The sequence below is a fragment of the Asterias rubens genome, chromosome 17, assembly GCF_902459465.1.
Source record: "Asterias rubens chromosome 17, eAstRub1.3, whole genome shotgun sequence".
Classification (NCBI taxonomy): domain Eukaryota; kingdom Metazoa; phylum Echinodermata; class Asteroidea; order Forcipulatida; family Asteriidae; genus Asterias; species Asterias rubens.
This window is the reverse complement of record NC_047078.1, coordinates 7,629,045-7,652,965: the sequence shown is the minus strand read 5'-3', so window position 1 is coordinate 7,652,965 and position 23,921 is coordinate 7,629,045. Positions and strand designations below refer to the sequence as shown.

The 23,921-nt window shown below is 39.7% G+C and overlaps 1 protein-coding gene across 2 annotated transcripts; it reads right to left on the bottom strand.

Moving 5' to 3' along the window:
- Positions 1 to 991: 991 nt before the first annotated feature.
- On the bottom strand, positions 992 to 23,921 carry LOC117301359 (serine/threonine-protein phosphatase 2A 65 kDa regulatory subunit A alpha isoform-like). Of its 2 annotated transcripts, XM_033785291.1 has the most exons (15): positions 23,795 to 23,921; positions 21,771 to 21,861; positions 21,278 to 21,378; positions 20,580 to 20,684; positions 20,299 to 20,426; positions 19,750 to 19,897; positions 18,395 to 18,550; positions 16,649 to 16,834; positions 15,449 to 15,534; positions 12,291 to 12,513; positions 7,085 to 7,145; positions 5,754 to 5,827; positions 2,902 to 3,125; positions 1,940 to 2,031; positions 992 to 1,161 (listed from the first exon to the last, which is right to left on the bottom strand). In XM_033785291.1, exons 1-15 carry the CDS (start codon positions 23,873 to 23,875, stop codon positions 1,151 to 1,153), a joined length of 1,767 nt encoding a protein of 588 aa, XP_033641182.1. In that variant the 5' UTR covers positions 23,876 to 23,921; the 3' UTR covers positions 992 to 1,150. The 2 variants fall into 2 exon arrangements, with proteins under 2 accessions (XP_033641182.1, XP_033641183.1); XM_033785292.1 differs by lacking the exon at positions 20,580 to 20,684 and having other exon boundaries at positions 20,299 to 20,531.

Genomic DNA, 23,921 nt, shown 5'->3' with positions numbered 1-23,921 from the left:
TAGTAGGGCCAAGGTCATGTGAGCCTGAACTGCTGCAGCTGATTTCACGAAGCGCTAGGATTAATCCTATTTGAGTTAGGACGAGTAACCGGTCCTAACTTGGGATGGGTTCAATGCGTACTAATGTCTTTTGATACGGAACTGAACTCGTCCTAAATCCTTAGATTAGTTCTAAGTTAGGAAGAGTTTGGTGAAATCGAATGCTGGACACTTAACATATTATGGATAACAATAAATTTATACAATTACATGTAGTTCAGATTTAAAGTCTCCTTCAAACCTAATTTGGGCTGCATATTTATCAACTAGCCGGGTAGAAATAGCCCATGAACTTTAGTTAGCTATTACAAGTGAAGCTACTCTACCTACAACTGTATTGTCACAAGTTTAATCCAATATTCGGACAAAGTTTACAAAGCTCTAGTGTCGACCAATATCTAATAATTACTATACTGTTTCCTACTCATTTTGCAGTGAGATAGAAAAGCAAAATTACCCGACATTTAACACAAAACCACACACGGGCAGCACCAAAGCTCCCTATTACTTATGTCATGTCTAAAATTTGAACCACAGACGAGCTAAATTATTCACATTTATAGTTTAATACAAGATACATCAGTAGTTCATTATGCATATGTGATTTACTAATCGTTGTAGTAATAACAAGATAACCAACGGGTTAAAGGGACACATTGCCTTGGAACGGGCAAGTTGGTCTACAACATTTGAAACCATTTTGTTATAAAATGCATATGGTTAGAAAGTTGTTTTAAAAGTAAAGCATAATGGTCCACACAAACATGCCTCGCATCGGCACGGTTTTTCTTTTACGCCGTGAACTAACACGGCACGCCATTTAGTGGGAGTCAAATTTTTGACTCCATAAAATGGCCGGCCGTGTTAGTTTGCAAAGTAAAAGGAAAACCGTGCCATTTCAAGGCGTATTTGTGTGGATCATTGTATGCTACTTTTAAAACATCTTTCCGACCATACGCATTTGATAACAAACGATTTCAAATGCTTTTCTTGGACCAACTCGCCCGATCCAAGGCAACGGGTCTTTTTAACACCAGGGTTGCAGTACGTTTCATGTCATCATCAATGGTGGTAACCAAGGTGTGGTCTAGCTCTTCAAGGCTCACAGACTTTAGGAACACGCTAAAATGTTTGGATTTAAATAAAATAAAGAAAAAATAAGGTTAGAAATTATGAAAATCACCAAGTTAATATTCATAATACTAGACGTTAAACCACTGATGTTTGTATGGGAGATATTGGATGTTGCAATCTTGGTGTTTAGAATCAGAATTAGAATGTTTTATTGTCCGAATTATAAATACACAGAATTTTAGCTGCCATTTGCATTTATATACAAGAATAAAACGATTATTAGTCAAAAACAATTACAATGCTACACAGATTAATAGGACAGAAATATACATGTTCACCCTCAAAATAAGTAAAAACACCCACCTAATAAATTTGAGTAAATATTTACAAAGAAATCCAGTGAATGGATTGTGAATAAAACCTGCAAGTAGTTTACATCCCCTTGTGGGAGTTTTGCAGATTATCTGTATAAATTTTGTTTATTTCCTCACAAGCTCAGAAAATGGAGAAGATAAAAAGATTTTAAAAAACTACATCAAATATACAGTATAAGGAACATAAACCGTAATATAAAGAAACAGGATAACCCCGACACTCTCGAACGACCCCCAGACAATCTTGACCATCTTGAAACGGGAACAAAACAAACAAACAAACAAAACAAACAAACAAACAAACAAACAAACAAACAAACAAACAAACAAACAAACAAACAAACAAACAAACAAACAAACAAACAAACAAACAAACAAACAAACAAACAAACAAACAAACAAACAAACAAACAAACAAACAAACAAACAAACAAACAAATAAACAAACAAACCTGTGATTGCTTCCTGTGCAAAGAACTTGACATCCACATCGCTATCTCCGTACAGTTTGTCCAGGACAGGTTTTACTTGGCTCTGTAGACAACTAAAATAACAAAGGATTTCAAACAAAACTGTTACATTAGGGTTGACGTAAAAGAGCTGTTAGAATGTTAAAGGCAGTGGACACTATTGGTAATTTCTCAAAATAATTATTAGCATAAAACCTTACTTGGTAATGAGTAATGGGGAGAGGTTGATGGTATAAAACATTGTGAGAAGCGGCTCCCTCTGAAGTAACATAGTTTTCGAGAAAGAAGTAATTTTCATCGAATTTGATTTTGAGACGTGAGAATTAGAATTTGAGGTCTCGAAATCAAGCATCCGTAAGCGCACAACTTCGTGTGACAAGGGTGTTTTTTCTTTCATTATTATCTCGCAACTTGACTGATTGAGCTCAAATTTTCACAGGTTTGTTATTTGATGCATATGTTGAGATACACCAAGTGAGAAGACTGGTCTTTGACATTTACCAATAGTGCCCAGTGCCTTTAAGCGAGAACCAAACAGGGTCTTGCTTGTGCACCAGTCAATGTTGTTGTCTGAGGGTATGTTCAGACAGCGTACTAAGTTAGACCCGAACCGGTTTAACTTGACGTGTTGGTCGTAAATTGTTCCCCTTGCGTTCAGACAGCACCGAGTTAAACCCGATTAACTTCCGTTTTGAGAGGTCAAGGCAGACGCGACCCAATTACTCTCACATCTGGTTTACCGTCATGTTCATTGGTCACTTTGTGTTTATGTAACGATCACGGAGGTCAATGGGTCATCTGTTGTGAGTTACACCAGATGTGAACTTCCATGTATTTATTCTGTCCACACAAAGCGTTAAAAGATAAACCTTTATTTTTGCATACTGTGAGAGACTAAAAATAATTGTTGGTAATGAAGACAAAATAAATAAAAAGGTACTTACCCTGCTTCTAGATTTGGGGCTAGCTTCTGTAATGTCTTGGCAACATTGAACCTGACGTTGGCCACAGCGTCCGCAGCCAAGCTGACCACTACGGGCATCAGGAGTTTATTGGTTACCTCAGCACCAACCACCTCAGCCATCACATTGATGCAAAACAAGCAAGTCATTCGGTGGAGGTAGTTCTGATCTCTTGACATGGCCAAGACTTTGGGGAGAACGGTACTCTGAAATGACAATTTATAATAAGAAAAAAAAACATTTAAAGGCATTGTACACTGTTGGTAATTACTCAAAATAATTATTAGCATGAAACCTTACTTGGTGACACGTAACGGGGAGCTGTTGATAGTATAAAACATTGTGAGAAACGGCTCCCTCTTAAGTAATATAGTTTTCAAGAAAGACGTAATTTTCCACAAATTTGATTTTGAGACCTCAGAATTAGATTTTGGGGTTTCGAAATCAAGCATCTGAAAGCACATAACTTCGTGTGACAAGGTTGGTTTTTTTCTTTCATTATTATCTCGAAACTTCAACGACCGACTGAGCTCAAATTTTCACAGGTTTGTTATTTTATGCATATGTTGAGATACACCAAGTGAGAAGACTGGTCTTTGACAATTACCAATAGTTTCCAGTGTCTTTAAAGGGTCTGGGTATTTTTTACATAATGTCCACAGGTTTACATTAAACTTACACAGTTTGAAGATAATGATAATAGAAAGCTTCCCTTAAAATATTACTTGCTGAGGTGCTGTACTTTTTGAGAAACGAGTAAAACAATGTCACAAAAATAATGTTAGTCTCAGTTTTACATAGCATGTAAAAACGCACTAACCAGTTTTGGTATTTTACCATAACATGTGTTTTTATATGCAAAATAATTTTCGTCTCACTGACAGATTGAGACGAAAATTATTTTGGTGACAATGTTTTACTAAAATCTCAAGAACTACAGCACCTCTGAACTGTTGCTAGCAAGTCTACAATCTAACAGTGCCAGCCGAAGACTCTATCAAAGTACCAAAATGATTGGACTCAATCAAGACTTGACTTCAGGGTCACAGAGAGTCAACAGCTCTGCAGCTATGCAAGATAAACACGCACCAATACACCAAAAGGCAAAATGTGCGAGTATCAGTACTACCGATACTCACACATTTTGCCTTCTGGTGTATTGTGAGTAGGTATACACATTCAAACCGGGGACCTACAACAAAACAGGACAATAGAGTCTACAGTTCGGGAAAGGTCCGCAATTGGAAAACGTGTACAATGGGAGCTGTTGCAAAAAAAGTTTGTGTATAAACAGAAGAGGGACAATAGACCTTTATCACGGTGCAGCCTACTTGAAATTTTCCAATTGATATCAATGTAATCAAGCCAAAATAGTCTGAAGAACAAAATAGTCTGGTTCCTATTTGCAAAATGATTATTAGCATACAGTATTGTTATTTGATATGAGAAACATGACCAAGATGGAGGCATCATGACAAAGGTCTATAGGAGGTCCACAGTTGCAGGTGACACAAGCTTGTGTAAGTCACCAGGAGCCGCTTTCACAAAACACTAGGATTAATCTTATCTCCAGTTAGGACGAGTAACTCATCCCAACTTAGGATGGGTTCGATGCGTCCTAAAAGAGGTCCACAGCGCAGGCGGATACAAGCTTGTGTAAGTCACCAGGAGCCGCTTTCACAAAACACTAGGATTAATCTTATCTCGAGGTAGGACGAGTAACTCATCCCAACCTAGGATAGGTTCAATGCTTCCTGGATCTATGGATCCAGGAACCGAACTCGTCCTAAGTCCTAAGATTAATCCTAAGTTAGGAAGGATTTGGTGTAAATCCCGGCAGGAAAAGACCCATTCCATAACTGGGGTGTCGTGGCCGAGCGGTTAAGATCACCGAAACTCAAGCTCTGGTGCTTCTGTTCAGCAGAGTGTGGGTTCGAATCCCGGTCGTGACACTTGTGTCCCTGAGCAAGACACTTATAATTGCTTCTCTCCACCCAGGGGTAAATGGGTACCTGTGAGGGCAGAGATGGTTCTTGTGGTTGGTTTAGCTTAGTGCGCTACATATTTGGCGGAACAGGCTGTATACTCCCCAGGGAGCTGAGATGGTTTAATGAATGAAATGGCCTAGTGATTAGTGCTGGGCGAATAGTGAAGTTTTGTTTTCGGTTAACCACTGGCCAACTATCCGAAATTAACCGGATATTCTACTACCTTTTTGTGCCGCTAGAGGGCGCTGTTCATTTGTGAATGAGATCTTATGGGCGGATTAATATTAGTTTTAGACAGTGTCACTCGGTTCATTCATAAAAATAACTGGATCTAATTTAAAGATGCCGATTTGCTTTTTCTTTTGATCGTGACTGACTCTACGCGAAGGAAAACTTTGATAATCTTTGAACAAATTCTGTCAGAAATGTCATTGTTTTAACTCTTCACGGAGGTGAGCATAGTTAAATACTTAATTTATGTTGTTTTATGCTGTCTTAATAGAAGTTTCATAAGGATTCAGACAAAACATTCCTATCAGTTGTCGCCCCGACGATCGCGAATAATAGGAATATACGGTTACTTGGTTGTAATAGAAGGACTATCCGGTTTATAAATAGGTATTCGCGCCCCTTGCGGATATCCGGTTAAGCAAAAAAAAAGGCATTCGCGGTTACGGACAGGAAAACATATTCGCCATTAACCGGATATTCAAGTTATTCGCCCAGGCCTACAAGTGATCAGGGTAATAATGCTGGAAGTGCTTTGAGACATGGTGAATAAGGCGCCTTATATAAAAACCGAATATCATTATTATTATTATTATTAACTAACAGTATAATCCTTACCTGAGCCCACTCAATTCCAAACTTCTCAACGAGTTTCTTCAGATTGTTGGTAGCTGCTTCCCTTATAGCAAAAACTAAAGCAAATAAATATATGTAGAATGTTGATTACTTCATTTATGTGAGGTGAGTTTAAAATTTATAAAATAAAACACTTACAAGTTTTATTACCACCAGCAGAAGCAAACACAAAAGGTATGGGCCCAATTTCAGAGAGCTGCTTAAGCAGACAATATTGCTTAACAATTTTCTGCTAAACAGAAATGAGCAGGACACCAGCCGTAAATTATATTCATGACATGGTAGTGTGGCCGGTAACCTTATTCTGCTAAGCAAAGTTTTGTTGCTCTTAGCTACCTTTTGTGCTTAAGCAGCTCTATAAAAATTGGGCCATAGCCAAGCTATGGCAGTTAAAACAATGTCATATAGACAGTGTAGCATTCGATATACAATAGGGACTTTTCGTTTTCGACGACGGATGGTTCTGCGACGGTAAAGATGACATTTGGCGTCATCTGCGCATGAGTCGGCTTTGAGGACGGTCGTCCCTCAATTTCTACGACAGTACTTGGATGAATCTTCGTTGTGCTGAAAACGACAACGTTTAGCTGAACAACCGTCGCAGAACCATCTATTGTCGAAAACAAAAAGTCCCTAATGATAAGCTAAGAAAACATTAAGAAAATCTGCTTAAAGACACTGAACACCTTTGGTAATAGTCAAATTCTATGGCGGACGTGATAGGAGTGTACTGTTTGGGCATCTATGGAAAGCTCGTGTCACTGCACAATTATCCAATGATATCATTGTATCCAATAGAATCACTGGATCCGAGTAGCAGGTACCCGTCTTTATCCTTGCAGATTAAAGACAGGGGCCCCGTCTGGAGTGGTAAAAGATCCCAGCATTACATGGCAGATTATCAGCCGCGGCTGATGGCAAAGGTTTTGCGCTTAAGGTTGCCTTGACAAATCTAAAAACGAAGCCTAGGATTATTTGGTCACTTCAACTTTCAGTTTGGCCCTTACGACTAGGTCAAATTGGGTCAAACTTTAAAAACTAATAAAACATTCATTCCTAAACTAATACCTGGATTTATTGTCAAGACAGTTGCTGTAAACTACTACTACTTAGGACCAGTCCTATCTCTTAGCATTGCCTAGGACTAGTCCTAAGTTAGGACTACCTTTGTGAAATCCACCCCAGTGCCTTTCTAATTGAGGCTTACAAAACTACAAGTATTTGCGGTTGCATCACTCAGTGTGTACAGTGCAGACAAGCCTGGCTCGATGTGGCCTTCTGGCTCCAACCAACTCTTTACGTATAATACTCACCATGATCTACAAGCCAAGTCATACAAAGACTGTTGAGTTTCTCGTCAAAGAATTCCACCCCCTGTAGTGGCATTAGGATGTTTAGAAATTGTACAAATAAGAACATTTTTCATATTGGTTAGAAAAGGCAATCTCCCTACTTGCCTGGGGTCATAAGACATTTCAGAACCTATGAGGATTCAGACAACACACATGTGTATTGTGACCGATGTTAATCTCTGACTTGCACTCTGTAATCACCAGCAGAGAATAAGCCATTAGCGAGTTAGATTTGAATGTTGTCTGGAACAATGGCGTGCTTGATCACAAGTCACCACTTAAGTTTGAATTCAACAGACTATAGAGGCAGTTGCGTGTATGTCAGACGATTCAGGGCAAGCTTTTGCGTAGTTACGCAAGAGACGGTGAACACCCATACAGGATTCTGAATGGCAAGTATGGCACAATGGTACAAGGGTCTGCTCATCTAGAGGTTGCTCCATGTTCACAAAAGCTCGCCCCGAATTATGTGACATAGCAACTGTCTCTGTAGTCTGAGGAATTCAAATGTATAAGCGGTAACTTGTGACTAAGCAAGTCATTGTACCAGACATTAGGGAGGTTTCGCACGAGAACGGAAACGCATACGCATACGTTTAGCTATCCGTAACCTACTTACGTGTATCAAGCAGGATACCAGTGTCGTCTGCACGTATAGCGGATAGCGAGTAGAGTATGACATCATAATGATGATGTATCCGTCGCACTAATTATATCCGTTCGCATGCGAAACCTCTCCAATACTCAAAACTAACACGCAAATGGCTTAAGCTTGCACTATATTACAGGGCTAGAGATTAATCAGTTATAATATACAGCGTGTCGTATGAACATTAGCACACAGAGCTGCCAACACTGAGGATCTCAGCAAAGGATACAAGCCCTTGTTACTTCTACCAGTTTCCATGCTTGTCGGATAACTTTATCGACGATGTGACCTTTGTTTACATTCAAACCGCCCTCTGTTGACACAACACTGTACACGTCATGTTTCGCTGGGCAAAAAGAGGTGCAGTCATGGTAAGATTGCGTGTACTTTCTAGCTGGCTGCCAAAACACAGGTTTTGATCGGTGGTATGCGCCGTCAGAAGTCACATCGTCTATAGTCAGACATTGTTTTTCAAAGAAAAAATGTTGTTGGTTTGAAGTGTTTGAAATAGGCCCCCTATCTATTTGTCTTTTGAAATATAAAAACTTCTTTCTTTTTTACTCGCAAGTGTTGTTGGTTTTTTGGTTTCAATTTAACAATGAGTGATTAAAAAATCAATTTTTCTTTAAAATATATTAAACTTGTTTCCTTTTTACTTGCAGAGTGTCTGTTTTTTCTTCTCCAAAAGTTAACCAGTACATGGTATCAACAATCAAACAAACATGAACAACTGGTCAAAATTAATTTTTGAAAGCAAAAATGAGCAAAGTATGATGCCAATGCAAGTTATGTTTGCAATAGGAAGATCAATGCACCAACTGGCCAGACAATGACATGAGGGGGAAAAATGCAATAAAAATACCAACAATCAGTAAGAATGCTACTAAGAACAAAGGCTTCATATAATGAAATGACAGATCATGTTAAAGGCAGTGGACACTATTGGTAATTGTCAAAGACTAGTCTTCACAGTTTGTGTATCTCAACATATGCGTTGAATTTGCAAGATAATAATGAAAGGAAAAAACACCCTTGTCACATGAAGTTGTGTGCTTTCTGATGCTTGATTTCAAGACCTCAAGTTCTAAACTTGAGGTCTCGAAATCAAATTCGTGGAAAATTACTTCTTTCTCGAAAACTAGGTCACTTCAGAGGGAGCCGTTTCTCACAATGTTTAATACCATCAACCTCTCCCCATTACTCGTAATCAAGAAAGGTTTTATGATGATAATTATTTTGAGTAATTACCAACAGTGTCCACTGCCTTTAAGAAGCTATCAAGTTTTAACAAACAGGAGTGATTAGTGGTCAGTCATTGGACAACTAAAATAACATAGGAGTACGGTGTCAAATAGTGCCTTGGTGAAGAGTCAAAGAGTCCTTACATTCAAGGCAGTGGACACTATTGGTAATTACTCAAAATAATTATTAGCATGAAACCTTACTTGGTTACAAGTAATGGGGAGAGGTTGATAATATAAAACATTGTGAGAAACGGCTCCCTCTGAAGTAACGTAGTTTTTGAGAAAGATGTAATTTTCCACGAATTTGATTTCGAGACCTCAGATTTAAAATTTGAGGTCTCGAAATCAAGCATCTGAAAGCACACAACTTCGTGTAACAAGTGTGTTTTTTCTTTCATTATTATCTCGCAACTTCGACGACCAATCAAGCTCAAATTTTCACAATTTTGACAATTACCAATAGTGTCCAGTGTCTTTCAAGGATTTGGGTACTTTTTTTGTAACACAAAACACAATGTCCACAGGTTCAAATCAAACTTGCACTGTTTGAAGATAACGATGGTAGAAAGCTTACCATAAAATAATACTATCTGAGGTGCTGTATACTTTTTGAGAAATGAGTAAAACAATGTCACGAAAATCTGTTTTACATGCTAAAATAATTTTCGTCTTTAGAGACGAAAATTATTTTCGTGACTTGTTTTACTCATTTATCAAAAACTACAGCACCTCAGCAAGTAGTATTTTAGCGGAAGCTTTCTACCATCATTAATTTCAAACTGTGTAAGTTTAATTTGAATGTGTGGACATTGTGTTTTGTGCCCTACAAAAAGTACATATACCCTTTAACATTGATCTTTGAACAAATTTCTCAAGGTTTTTCAAAACAACTTCCCATTATCACTAAAGGCAGCTGAAAATGTGAACTGTAAAATCAGATAGTAAGACGTCTTGTGGCCCAGCGGTAAAAAGAGGACTGAACTCAAGCTCTGCTGTTTCTGTTCAGCAGAGTGTGGGTTCGAATCCCCAGCCGTGACACTTGTGTCCCCGAGCAAGACCCTTAACTATAATTGCTTCTCTCCACCCAGGGGTTAAATGGGCACCTGTGAAGGCAGAGATGGTTCTTGTGATTGATTAGCCTTGATTGCGCTACATATTTGGCAGCACCAGCTGTATACTCCCCAGGGAGCTGAGATGGTTTAAGGAATGATTGAAGGCCCAGTGACCAGTGCTTATAATGTTGGAAGCGCTTTGAGACATGATGTATAAAGCGCTATATAAAAGCCGTTATTATTATTATGATTATTATTATTATTATATACCGGTATGTCAAACGGTTCTAGAAGAACATGACAAAGTGTTCTGGACAGGTATGACAAACCGGATGGTCTGGGAAAACCCTTGTGGCACAGCAAAGGACCAACGCACAACTCAACTCACATAAGGCCTGGCCGGGTATCGAACCAGGGTCACCTCGGTGAGAGGCGAGCGCTTGACGCACAAGCCAACCATGCCACCCAAGGAAAACAACTCAAATTAAGGAAAATGATTGGAAACGTTTGCAAGGCAAGTTACTCCGTGACACAAGGAGCCAGTAAGGCAAAGAAGCTAATGATAGACCTTTATCATGGTGCATGCAGCCATCTTGAATTTCTCCCATTTAAATCAATGTTTCCAAACGGAGGCTGGAAGAACAAAATAGTCTGGTTCCTATTTGCAAAATGAGTATTAGCATTCACTCCACTACACTGGACTGATTTAAAACCGCTCTCAAACCCCACTTATTTAAATCCATCTATAAAGCCAGTTCAGTTTCAGCTATTTCTTCCCACTTAAAATTTACATTTTTTGTGTGTTCTCGTACACTTCTTGGTCTTTAATAAGTTTATTTGATTACTTTTATGTTTCAGAGCTTAGAAACCCGTATTAAGCGCTTTATAAATGTAGTGTTCTCCACTGACTTATTTTTTAGGAGACGGCATGATGTAATCAAAATGGCGCCTGTCAAAATGACTTAATTAAAATTGGCGACGTCAGCAGACGTGAAAGCAACAAATGCTTGAGAAAACCATTTTCTTAAAATAATGAATTAACCCCTGGGCCCGACGACGCTACATTGATTGACATCCGTTTCGGTCAGAACAACCTTATTTCAAAAACTAAATCAAGACTACAATTTGTTATACATTTTGCTTTGTGCCTCGTGCTAATAACCTCAAAGGGATGATCGGAATGCCGCACGTCGTAATTTAAAAAAGCGGGTGATCGGACGGCCTTCGTGTGCAATTTTAAAACGGGGAAAAAAAAAAAACCCAAAAAAACATTTTTGGACGATCTTACCCCCAAATTTATGGCCCTAAATAATACTTTTTCCATCACAAACCATTTTCATGGATTATTGATTAGTGGTTCCGTCGTTAGGAATTTTGTTTGCAATAAAATCATCGAGATTCAACGATCGGTAATGCTCCGAACAGTTTATTTATCAATGAACATTGCCCCGCATCGCGCATGCCCTCAATGGGCGAAAGTCGACATGTTTGAATATGCTTCGAGGCTGTACATTGTACCATTCTGTACATGGGTGTGGAACACTGTTGGGCAATGCTTTCTCAGTTTGTGAAAGTGCGTGTTGTGTTGGAGTCTATCAACGGCCAATAACAGCGTGCGGACTGTTTATGCACTATGTATGCAGTGGGTATTTCCATGGTCTGGGCGACGTCGACTGTGTGCCTGGTTGGTTGATGCACTCGGTACACGAACCAAGTGGCCGTCCGCGTGTACATCGAGTTTTAAGGTTTGTTTACGATTACTGATGCGGAAGTTTTGAAGTCGGTTTTGGCTTGTCAGGTACTCGTTTGATCTTATTAAATGCAGTCTAAAAATAATCTCTTTGTCCTTTTTTGGGCAGGGCGGCCAATAGTTTTAGCAGGGCGGCCAATTCTTTGGCAGGGCGGCCTAAATTTTTGGCAGGGCGGCCTAAATTTTAGGAGGGCGCCCCGCCCTCCCAATTTACGCTGTGTGGAGAACACTGAATGTTATTATTATTTACTATTAGTATTACTGTTATTAGATACAAGGAACATGACCCAATCAGCATGATAAAGGTCTTATAGCAACAGAATGATAGCAAGGAATGAAACCACTCATTGAGCTTAGAGATGTGCATGATCATCGAAGCAGTAAACATGCATGAAAGCATGAGAAGCTGGCAACTCCATGTGGCCTCATGACATGCACAACTCAGCACAATTGAGTCATGGCTACTACTAACCAATTGGCCGGCCAGTAGCGGCATGTACTCAATAATGGCCAGTCGTACACGCCATTTAGTATCCTCAGCAAGTTCCACAATGGCGGGTAGTAATGACTGGGATAGCTGTTTGATACCAATCACATTGTTAACGCAGTCCAGGTTGCTGATGATGTTGAGGCGTACTTCTGGGCACTCGTCCTTCAACTGGGCCAAGAACAGAGGCAACAGGTGCTCAATGGTTCTACAATAACAAAACAACAAAACATTAGGGGTTACGTGGTTAGACTGCAGGACTTACATGGTGCGTTCGATTAGCTTCCCCGGGTCAACCCCGATCTGCCCCCAGTACGTCATTCCAGGGGCTCACCCGGGTCTTGTGGAACAGGTCACTTGGGGCTGGCCTGAGGTGCATTATGTCACCACAAGAGGGTGAGTGATCGTTCGATTAACTCTTGTCAGGGGCTCAACTGCATGAGCACCTCGGGGTTGACACAGGGAAGCTAATCAAACGCACCCAATTTCACAAGGTTTTGGGTTCCAATCCCCAGGTCCCAACGGCCAATTTTACAAAAGCTAGAATAAATATTGTTGTCTAGGTACTGAATCACAGTTTCTTAATTTGTGCAATTCATAATCATAGACGTTAAACCAATGTTTGTATGAGAGAGACTGGCTGTTGCCAGCTTGGTGTTTATAATCCCCTTATGGGTAGTTTGCAAAGTTCCCTTGACGGGAAGATCATAAAAAAAATATTAAAAAATTCTTTAAATTCATCACATGCTTATCAGATCAATGTCTTGAGGTTAAAGTTATATTTTAGGAATCTGAGTAAAAAAAAAAAAACATTGTTATACAGTTTTGCTTTTGTGTGTTATAATGTTTTCCTTGTACCGCTTTATCATAAACTATAGCAACGTTTTCCCATTCTTCAAATCAATCTTATTTGTAAATACAAACTACACAATTGTACCTAAGATGTATTATAACAGGGACATTTTTTTGGGGTAAATATCGTTTGCTCAAAAAGTTTGGAAGATATGATATCTAAAGGGCGGAAAAATTGGTGACGCAAGAAACACACACAGTTAAAGACAGTGGACACTATTGGTAATTGTCAAAGACTAGTCTTCACAGTTGGTGTATTTTTTAACAATTATGCACAAAATAACAAACCGGTGAAAATTTGAGCTCAATCGGTCGTCTAAGTTGCAAAATAATAATGTGAGAAAAAAAAACCTTGTCACACGAATTTGTGTGCTTTCAGATTTCAAGGCCTGAACTTCTAAATCTGAGGGCTCGAAGTCAAATTCGTGGAAAAATACTTCTTTCTCAAAAACTATGGCACTACAGAGGGAGCCGTTTCTCACAGTGTTTTATACTATCATCCTTTCCCCGTTACTCGTTACCAAGTAAGGTTTTATGCTACTAATTATTTTGAGTAATTACCAATAGTGTCCACTGCCTTTAATTCAATCAGGGGAAAAACAACAAATAATTTTGCTGACAAATTGTTGGCTATGTAGCGCCCCCCTCTACTAACCCCTTGCGCGCACGTCACATGCGGTGACTGTGCCACGCTCACCGTTTTGGTGGGCAATAGGTTAACGTGTAATAACACACAGTGACATTGCCAACCAAAGTGGCGCATCCAAGATAATTCTAATGATGACGTCAGTTGAATTGGGTCAATACACAGGACGTCGTAGATAGTGAATCAGAGACTGGACGTCCAGTCATGGCTAATACAAGTACATGTTGTATTTGATTGACTGGGAATGGGCCATGGGTTTGTACTAAGAGTCAATGCTTAACCAATCAATGTAAACATGAAAACCCAAGTATTGAATGACAGTACGTGCCTTGGTACCTTTTTAACATAATTTTTTTTAAAATTATCGTTGGCTTCTATTTTATTGTCCTCTTTCAATTATAATTTTGATTTGCTTAAGACCTCTTTGCTTTCTCTGTTTAATTCCAATCTTGGATTTGAAGTTTTTAAATATGTGCATGTACAAATGTTGTAATTCTGCCTCTGGCCGCAAATACATTTGTTATAATAATTTTAATAATTTTTTGATTTATATAGATTTAACACTTAATTCTCTAAGCGCTTTACATTAGTGCCCTGGTCATAGGGCCAATAACATCCCTTTTTAATGTTTCTCAGCTCCCTTGGGAGTATACAACCTGGGCAACAGTTTATATCGCTCCAAAGGCTTTTTCATTCACAATATCAACCTCTACCCTCGCAGGTACCCATTTATTCCCCTGGGTGAAGAGAAGCAATTATAGTAAAGTATCTTGCTCAAGGACACAAGTGTCACGACCGGGATTCGAACCCACACTCCGGTGAAAACGCACCAGAACTTGAATTCGATGCTCTTCACCACTCGGCCATGACACTCTACAAAGAGTTATTGTGAACAAACCATGTCAAATCAAATCAAATCCGAAAATAACCATAAAAGGAAGTTTCTCATATCTGTGTTTTTAATACTCAATGTTTTGTTTTGTTTTTTTATTCATCAAAGCAGTGACAAATTTCATAAAAATTGCTTTAACACTTTAACACAAAATAAACAGTCATTAAAAAAAGAGAAGAAATGTAACAAATCCAGGAAAAGGAAAACAAAAGAGTTGTTACTCAATCTTTACACTGACTGTTGACTACATGCCTTTCATAAATACCTCAGGCAGTTTCGCTATTCCTATTGGTGGAGAGCGCGTCACGTGGGGGTGTTTAAACGGTTGATAATGACCACCTGGAGCGGGCAAGCTCATGTCTGCCAATTTTGTATACACGGAACGCAATTCATAGCTATTAGTAACAGCGCGTAATCTATTTCTAAACGAGAGTACACACAACCCACGCGCACCAAACAGATTGTTCACAAAGTTGTTGGAAAAATATGTTCAATCCTTGAATGTCGAAAGTGTCTATAATTTTATTTTTTTATGTTTTTAACAGAAGGGCATTTATTAATGGGAATAAAAGAGTGTTGACTCGTTCTTAAATGTCCGTTTAAACCTTGCAGGGTTGTGGTCGTGCGCTAAAGGCCCTTGCCCCGTTTAAGAACTCGTCGCTACCCTTTTATTCCCTATTTAAAATCCCTTGGAACAAAATTTGCAACAACCTTGTTCAGTGTAAAGTGTTAATTAGGTAAAAGCTAACTTACTTGTCTTTCCCCAAGATTGGCGATAATCCCATGATGACAGAAGCCAATGCGCTTTTTACGTGCTGGTTAGCATCAGACACCAACTCCTGAAATGTATCATAAACAGTTGGGGTGAACACATGAATAGGTAAATACGTAACGCTTACATTACTTTTACATTATACAATTGTTGCACGCTGTGGCGGGATCCATGGCGTTTTGTACACCGGACGGAGCAAATTGCACCTGAGGTAAAGCCGAGGGTGCCACTTGCCACCGAGGGTGTACAAAACCCATGGACCCCAGTCACAGCGTGCAACAATTGTTTTGTTATACCTTGGTAACATTGTTATTCCTCTTCTCGAAGTTCTGTTGTCATATCTTCAAACATTATTACACGGAGTATTCATTGTTTAATAAGCAGACAAACAGTTCAAATAAGAAAAAATTCTTTACTGTTCCCTCGAACCCGCGGGTGTTTCGTACACAGCGCTAGAAATCGTCCAAAGGTGGGAACGATCAAGGTGATGTACAACAGTGTACATCACTTTTCATTTTACCCCACCCCAGAGCCATGTTACATGCGTCTTTGTGTTGTATCACGTGATTGGTTTTTGACCAGTAAAAGGTCACAATTTGTTACCGAGGTATAACAAAACATCCTGGATCACACTTACTATCATTGTAGCAGACAAGCTCCAATATTGGTGGGCAGCATAGTGCATTTCTTGACTCAGCATAATACATAAGAAACTTTACTAATCTCCAAAAAGAAGAAATCACATTGCTCACATAAGTTTAAAGTATTTGGGTACTTTTTGTAACACAAAACACAGTGTCCACAGATTTACATTCAACTTAAACAGTTTGAAGATAATGATAGTAGAAAACATTTGATTGCAGTGTAAGCACTTTGTGTAATCCACCATATACATAAACTGACTAATATTTTAAAAGTAGAATTTATGGGAGTCAACTCCCATAAATGGCCGACCGTGTTACTCCCATAAATGGCCGACCGTGTTAGTCGACGAGGTAAATAGTAAACCGCGCAATTTCGAGGCATGTTTGTGTTGAGCATTGTATTCTACTTTTAAATCATCTTTCTAACCATATGCATTTTACAACAAACGGTTACAAACGCTTTTCAAAGACCAACCCGACCGATCCAAGGCAACGTGTTCCTTTAAGTCATTGATGTAATCAGGAAATGAACCATACCTTCACACACGGAAGAATATTAGTCATAATGATCTGTTCCCTGGCGTCTGGGGCCAGGTTCTCACAGAACGACTTGACTTTGTGTGCACTAGCTGCGCGCACCTCCGCCTCACAGTCCTTCAACAAGCTCTGAAATGCTCCCACTAAATCTTGCTTTGTGATCTCAGGTCCAACAGCTTGCTGCAACTATAGGTTACACAAAGGCAAAACAATTTCAAATTATGTGTTCATAACCACACCAGGGCCCGATTTCATAGAGCTGCTAAGCACAAAAATTTGCTTAGCATAAAAAAATTATTGAAGAATGGTAAATCGTTGCGGTAGTTAATGAAAAAGCAGTACAGATGAAAACCTTGTAACACAAAAAAGCAAAACCGTAAAATAAAAAAGATTTCAGCATTTTTACCCAGTATTTACCTGAAGACAGAGCATACTGATCGAAACGTTGAGTCGTTAACCACTGGTTCTTTTCAAAACCACCACTACCATAGAGCTATTGACTAGAGCGCTAACTTGCTCTGCGTTTTGAAGCCACCCTGGGCGCAGACATGTTTGATGTGGTGCGTGTTTATGGAACAATTTTAATTTTAAAAGAACACACATTGCCGCGATTTTTTTTACATTTGGCATGTGCGCTTTACACACGTACGCGACTGCCCATTCACGCTTGTCCCCGCGCTGCCTTATTATTGTTTGTGCTAAATGACATACTAAAAAAAGTATACCCGCCTCATGATGCTCGCAGTTTCTACGCTTATCAGCAGATTATGCGTTCACATTTGCTGCATTTTTTGGTTCGATGACACACAGAAAAGAACAAACGCACTACCATGCAAATAGCCGTACAATTGCCATACAGTATTTCAAGTTTTTGACCCAGGGAAGCTAAACGAACGCACCCATACTAGGCCTGGGCGAATAATTCAAATATCCGGTTAATGGCGAATAGGTTTTTCTATCCGTAACTGCGAATGTCTTTTTTCTTCTTAACCGGATATCTTAACCGATCGTCGGGGCGACAACTGATAGAAATGTTTTGTCTGAATCCTTATGAAACTTCTACTAAGACAGCATAAACAGCATAAATTAAACATTTAACTATGCTCACCTCCGTGAAGAGTTAAAACAATGACATTTCTGACAGAATTTGTTCAAAGATTACGAAAGTTTCCCTTCACGTAGAGTCAATCACGATCAAAAGAAAAGGCAAATCGCCATCTTTAAATTAGATCCGGTTATTTTTAGGAATGAACCGAGTGACACAGAAAGATCTCATTTACAAATGAACAGCTCCCTGTAGCCGCCAAAAAAATGTGTATTTTTTTGTTTTTTAAAGTTTTTTTTAATAGCGCCCTCTAGCGGCGAGAAAAAAATATTTGAATATCCGGTTAATTTCAGATAGTTGGTCAGCGGTTAACCGAAAACCAAATTTCACTATTCGCCCAGCACTAATAAATACGCGAATTTCTATATTTTAAGAATCTAGGCCCAGTTTCATGGCACTGATAACCACTGAATTCTGCCCTTACTATCACCATTCTCCACTTCTGTGCAAGCGCCGAATTACCGACAAATTCTGTGCATACCCATGAAATATGCTTGATGTCAGCACAGAGTTCCCTGCTTTCGTAAGGGCTGATTCTGTGGTTACGGTGGGCAGAGCCATGAAACTGGGCCCTAGTTGCATCTGAAAAGTTTGGGGTTATTTGTTTTGTAATGACATGGAAAACGCTGTAAGTTACTTACATCAGTAAACTTGTCGGCTACCATATAGCGCACCCTCCATGACTTGTCTTCTGCGCACTGTCTCAGCGTCACCATGATTAAAGATTCTGTGTCCTCGTGTGATAGAGATGTTGCAATGCTGACGCAGGCTTCCACTGCCAACAGGCGCACAGAGTCCTAACATTCATTAAAAACAGAAGTAACATTAAATAATAATAATAATCATATTAATAATAACAAGTTTTTATAGACTGATTTTCACACCTAATCAATCACAAGAACATTCTCTGCCCTCAAAGGTGCCCCTGGGTGGAGAGAAGCATAAAGTTAAATGTCTTGCTCAGGGACACAAGTGTCACGACTCCCGAACCCACACTCTGCTGAACAGAATCACAAGAGCTTCGGTTCAGTGCTCTTATCCGCTCGGCTACGACACCATACCATTACTTTTAAGATCAAACGACAACAAATAATCTTTGTACGTATATGTGTTAGTGTCTTAAAGACACTGGACACCTTTGAAAAATTGAACAGTGTTCTCACTTGGTGTATCTCAACATATGCATAAAATAACAAACCTGTGAAAATTTGGACTCAATTGGTCGACAAAGTTGCGAGAGAATAATGGAAGAAAAAACATCCTGTCGCACAAGTTGTGTGCTTTCAGATGCTTTAGTTAGAGATCTCAGCTGAGGTCTCAAACCAATTTAAATATTTTAGTGAGAAATTACTTGGGGTACTTGGGGCTGACCCGGGTGAGCCCCTGGAATGACGTCAAAGCTTAAACCAAAGGTTTCCACTCATTGCTCTATTATCAAATTTAATCATTATTGAAATACTTTGGGTGCGTTCGATTAGCTTCCCCCTGTGTCGGCCCGGCGAAGCTCATACTGGTGAGCCCCCTGAAAAGAGCTCATAGAGCAATCACTCACCCTCTTGTGGTGACGTCATGCACATCGGGGCAGCCCCAAGTGATCTGTTCCACAAGCAGGGCACTTGGGGCTGACCCGGGTGAGCCCCTAGAATGACGTCAAAGCTTAAACCAAAGGTTTCCATTTATCGCTCTATTGTCAAATTTAATCATTATCGGAATACTTTGGGTGCATGGGTTAGCTTCCCCCTGTGTCGACCCCGCGGTGCTCATTCGGATGAGCCCCTGACAAGAGCTCAACGAACAATCACTCACCCTCTCGTGGTGACGTCATACAAATCGGGCCAGCCCCAAGTGACTGTTCCCGAAGCAGGGCACTTGGGGCTGACTGACCCTGGTAAGCCCCTGGAATGGCGTCAAAGCTATTCGAACCTACAGGGGGCAGATCGAGGTCGACGCAGGGAAGCTAATCGAACGCACCCTTTGAGTTTGATTCATTTATTACCTGTTCATCAGCAGCAAGGTTGACAAACATAGGGATGACATCAGACTTGAGATATTCCAATTCTACTGCCTTGGCGAATTCTCCCAGTTTACTGGCAGCAGCGCGTCTTACCATTGGTGTTTCATCTGTGCACAAGTTTCTGAACTGGCTGCAGTTAACAAATAATACAGATTCTTTTAAAAAGCAGTTCAATGCAACAGTGTACTTAGTGTAATTTTATCACTCTATATTTTTGTATATGGACGTTAAAGACACTGGACACTATTGGTAGTTGTCCAAGACCAGTCTTCTCACTTGGTCTATCTCAACAAAATTTGAGCTCAATTGGTCGTCGAAGAAAAAACACCCTTGTCAAACAAAGTTGTGTGCTTTCAGATGCTTGATTTTGAGACTTCAAAATCTAATTCTGAGGTCTCAAAACGCATTGAAACTCACAATACGCAGAGCGCAGTATAAAAACTGGGAGTAGGTTATGGCCAATTATCACACTCCGGTTTGAGCATCTTAATGGAAGATTAACGCACACTGGAAGATGTCAAATTGACTTACGTGCGTAACTCTGACTTGATGTTGTTTGGACACTTAGTGTAACAAACACTAAACAATCCACAGGCCGACGTGCGAGACGTGAACCAATCACCAGACGAGAGCCGTTTGACTAATGGGTAGAAGTGAGCCTCCATATCAGCCGCAGAGTGTTCTTCAGACAGCTTACGTAATGAGTCAACAGCTTTGTCACGGACAACCGTCTCCTCTACAGTCGCTAGACTCTCCAATGGAGGCTACAACAAGGAAACAAAGACAAGATGAATATAATAATATAAGTTAGCCTCCATATCAGCCGCAGAGTGTTCTTCAGACAGCTTACGTAATGAGTCAACAGCTTTGTCACGGACAACCGTCTCCTCTACAGTCGCTAGACTCTCCAATGGAGGCCACAACAAGGAAACAAAGACAAGATGAATATAATAATATAAGTTAGCCTCCATATCAGCCGCTGAGTGTTCTTCAGAAAGCTTACGTACAAACACAAGATAAATATAATAATAATAATTATTCACTCCATGCATTCCTACTAGAAACCTCCGCTCTGCTAACAAAGACACCCTCGTTATCCCTCGATTTACAAGGTGATGTGGGGCAATATGCTGCCAACCAGCCAGGAAAAACGGCGCGAACCCCTTCTCTTTTTGATAGGTGCACTGGGTTCTTTTACATACGCTGCGCAACACATGGGCCCAACGGCTTTACGTCCTATCCGAAAGACGAAGCAAGGGACACAAGTGTCACGACTGGGGAATTAGCTTACTTCAAAGCCAGACAAGCTAACTTCAAAGAGGAGTTCTTCCAAAATTTTAAGTTATTGTCACCTTACCAATAGAAAATGAACGAACTCTGACCCTCCTACCAATGCAGTGAAGCCACCAAGAAACACCAGAGTTTGTATTTGGTGCTCTAAACTGCTCGGCCACGACACTTCCCAAATGTAGGACCCAAATATAGGACATACAGGGATTTGTGAACTTACCAGCAGTGAGTGAACGAACTCTGATCCTCCTACCAATGCAGTGAAGCTACCAAGCTGCTCAGCCAATGCCAGTAACACTTCATCCTCATCATATATAGTGTCTAGAAAATCAAATAAGTCAAATCATCTATTACTAACAGTTCCCGATAAGGTCTATCGCTAATTACAAAATATCGAGAGAGGGCGCTGTTGAACCCACACAAAGATATAGGCAATGCGTGCACGAGTCGTGCTTGACATGATACACCTCATAGCAAACTGCCCCATCTGCCTTCCAACAACGCATTGCGGTTCTGAATCGCTATAACCTTATGCAAATTTAACATCTTTAAATCGATTTCAGTACCCGCTGCTAAAACATGGGATTCAGACGAAAATTATGTCAGCATGTAAGAACGTACACGTTTAATGTAAATCTATAGACATTGTGTTTTGAGAAATTACAAAAAGTACCCAAATCCTTTAATTCAATGGCCCTACTGTTTGCAAATACCTGTAAGAAAAGGAATAAGTTCACTGCGGGTTCTCTCTACACCAAGAGCCAAAGCAATGGTGGATAACTTCTTGATACTATTGAGCCGCAACTGCAAGTTTAAAACACAAAAGAAAAAAATTGCTAGTTAATGCATGGAAATTATGTGTTGTTATCTTGCTCATAAATACCTAAGACAGTTTATCCATTCTGATTTGTCGAGAGGGCATCACGAGGGGTTGTTTAAACAGATGATATAACACCAGTAAAAAGTGTTATAACGTGGGCATGACACGCGCGCTTGAACCTGTCCTTATAAGACAGTTTCTTCATTCCTATTGGTCAACAGCAACTGCTGAAACAGTGCAACATCACGCGATACGCGCGAGACGCACAGCATCTCCTTATAAGGAGTTATTTACCCGAGGGCCTTACCATTTCCTAGCTGGAGGGGTGTTGTGTTGAAAGAAATCATAGTTTTTGCATTTGATTTACCTTTTGACCAAAAAGTGTTGATGTTTTTTGACCGAAAAGGTATTTATGAATGGGAATCAAAGTGTGTTGAATCGGTTTTCAACTAGTGGTTTAAACCCGCCGAGGCCTGGTTATTGATAATTTACCTCGACTTCGTCTCTGTAAAATTATCAAGTCCAGGCCTCGGCGCGGGTTTAAACCACTAGTTGAAAACCTCTTCACCACACAGTGATTCCCTTATTAATAAATACCTTGAATAGTTTCCAGACTCTAGCAAGAAAGGAGAGGGCACATTTGCGTAACATTGCGCATTGTAGTTATTTACCGAGGTAAGTGACAACTGAGGAAAAAAACTAGGCATAAATTTGTTGGTTTCTATTCAAATAATTTGTTAACACCCTGAAGCTACATGGGCATAGGGCCATGAAGCGGAGGGAGTCTAGCGTATTGTCACTATTGATGGGGCCAGGCTGGGGCTATGCAAATAAATTTAATGATTGAACGAATAGGGCCAATCAATCCGGTCGCACTAAATAACGACAACTCACCACCCCTCATGACAACTAACGACAACAACGTCCAAGTACGTCGAACGACAACACGGTGAATATTTCCGTTTGTTACTAAATTCAGGGTAAAAAACACATTTTTACAGTAAAAAATACAATTTTTTCAACAGTTTGAAAGTGATTTAGATGCAAATGACTCTTGTGCATATATTTACCGTTTGACTTATGTTCAAATGTTCTGTTAAAGTGCATTTAAAAATTGTTGTCGTGATTTGTCTTGAGGGGTCGTGAGTTGTCGGTATTTAGTGCGACTGTTTGTGAGTTGTCAGTATTTAGTGCGACCCAATCAAGCTGAGACTGAGCGTTTTCGATGTTTCTACTAAAAATTTACTAAATGAAAAGCAATTGACTATCTGAATCTGATAAAAAGTGTTGTTGAAATTGTCAAAAGGTCACGGGAGATAAACAAATTGCGTTGTCAGCAGTAACAGACATGCGCGCGCAGCTGCAATAGGGGAATAGGCCTAAGTATTTTACATGTTGTCTTCAACTGTCATACATGGAGTTATTTTCAAATGTATAGTCGTGACTCAACTCAAGTTGATGCTTAAGTTTGTGAGAGCGTGAGAGACACAACATCTTCATTAATTAATTCTTGTTTAATAAATTAAATTGAATTAAATTGAATTGAATGAATTGTTGATTGTAAATTATTGAAGTCTCGTATATTTCAGACAGCTCCGTTCACTTTTAACTTACATTTTATGCCACAAATAATATTGTACTTCTCTTCTCTTTAGTATCGACAGTTAAGTGTTCACTCTGACGGGCCCACCATTAATTGACAACATTTTTTACTGACCCAAGTTTTGGTTTCTAAACAAGTTATGGTTTTCTAAATTCTAGCATTAGCAACGCAGCTCGCAAAACGACGTAAGTAACGTTTTACAATACATACAATCAAAAATTAAAACGAATCTTTTGCCTGTCATCAATCCCATAAAAGCGTCTAAATTTTTGGATCGGCCAACCATTAGCCACAACAATTAAACATCATCATACCTGGACATCTTCATTTCTTAACTCGTCGATTAAAACTGCGATTGGATACAGAGAATCATCTCCTGACTCACTTGACGCCATCTTGTCTTTCCGTGCACTCTTTTGATACTCCTCGTTTTCGGAAGCA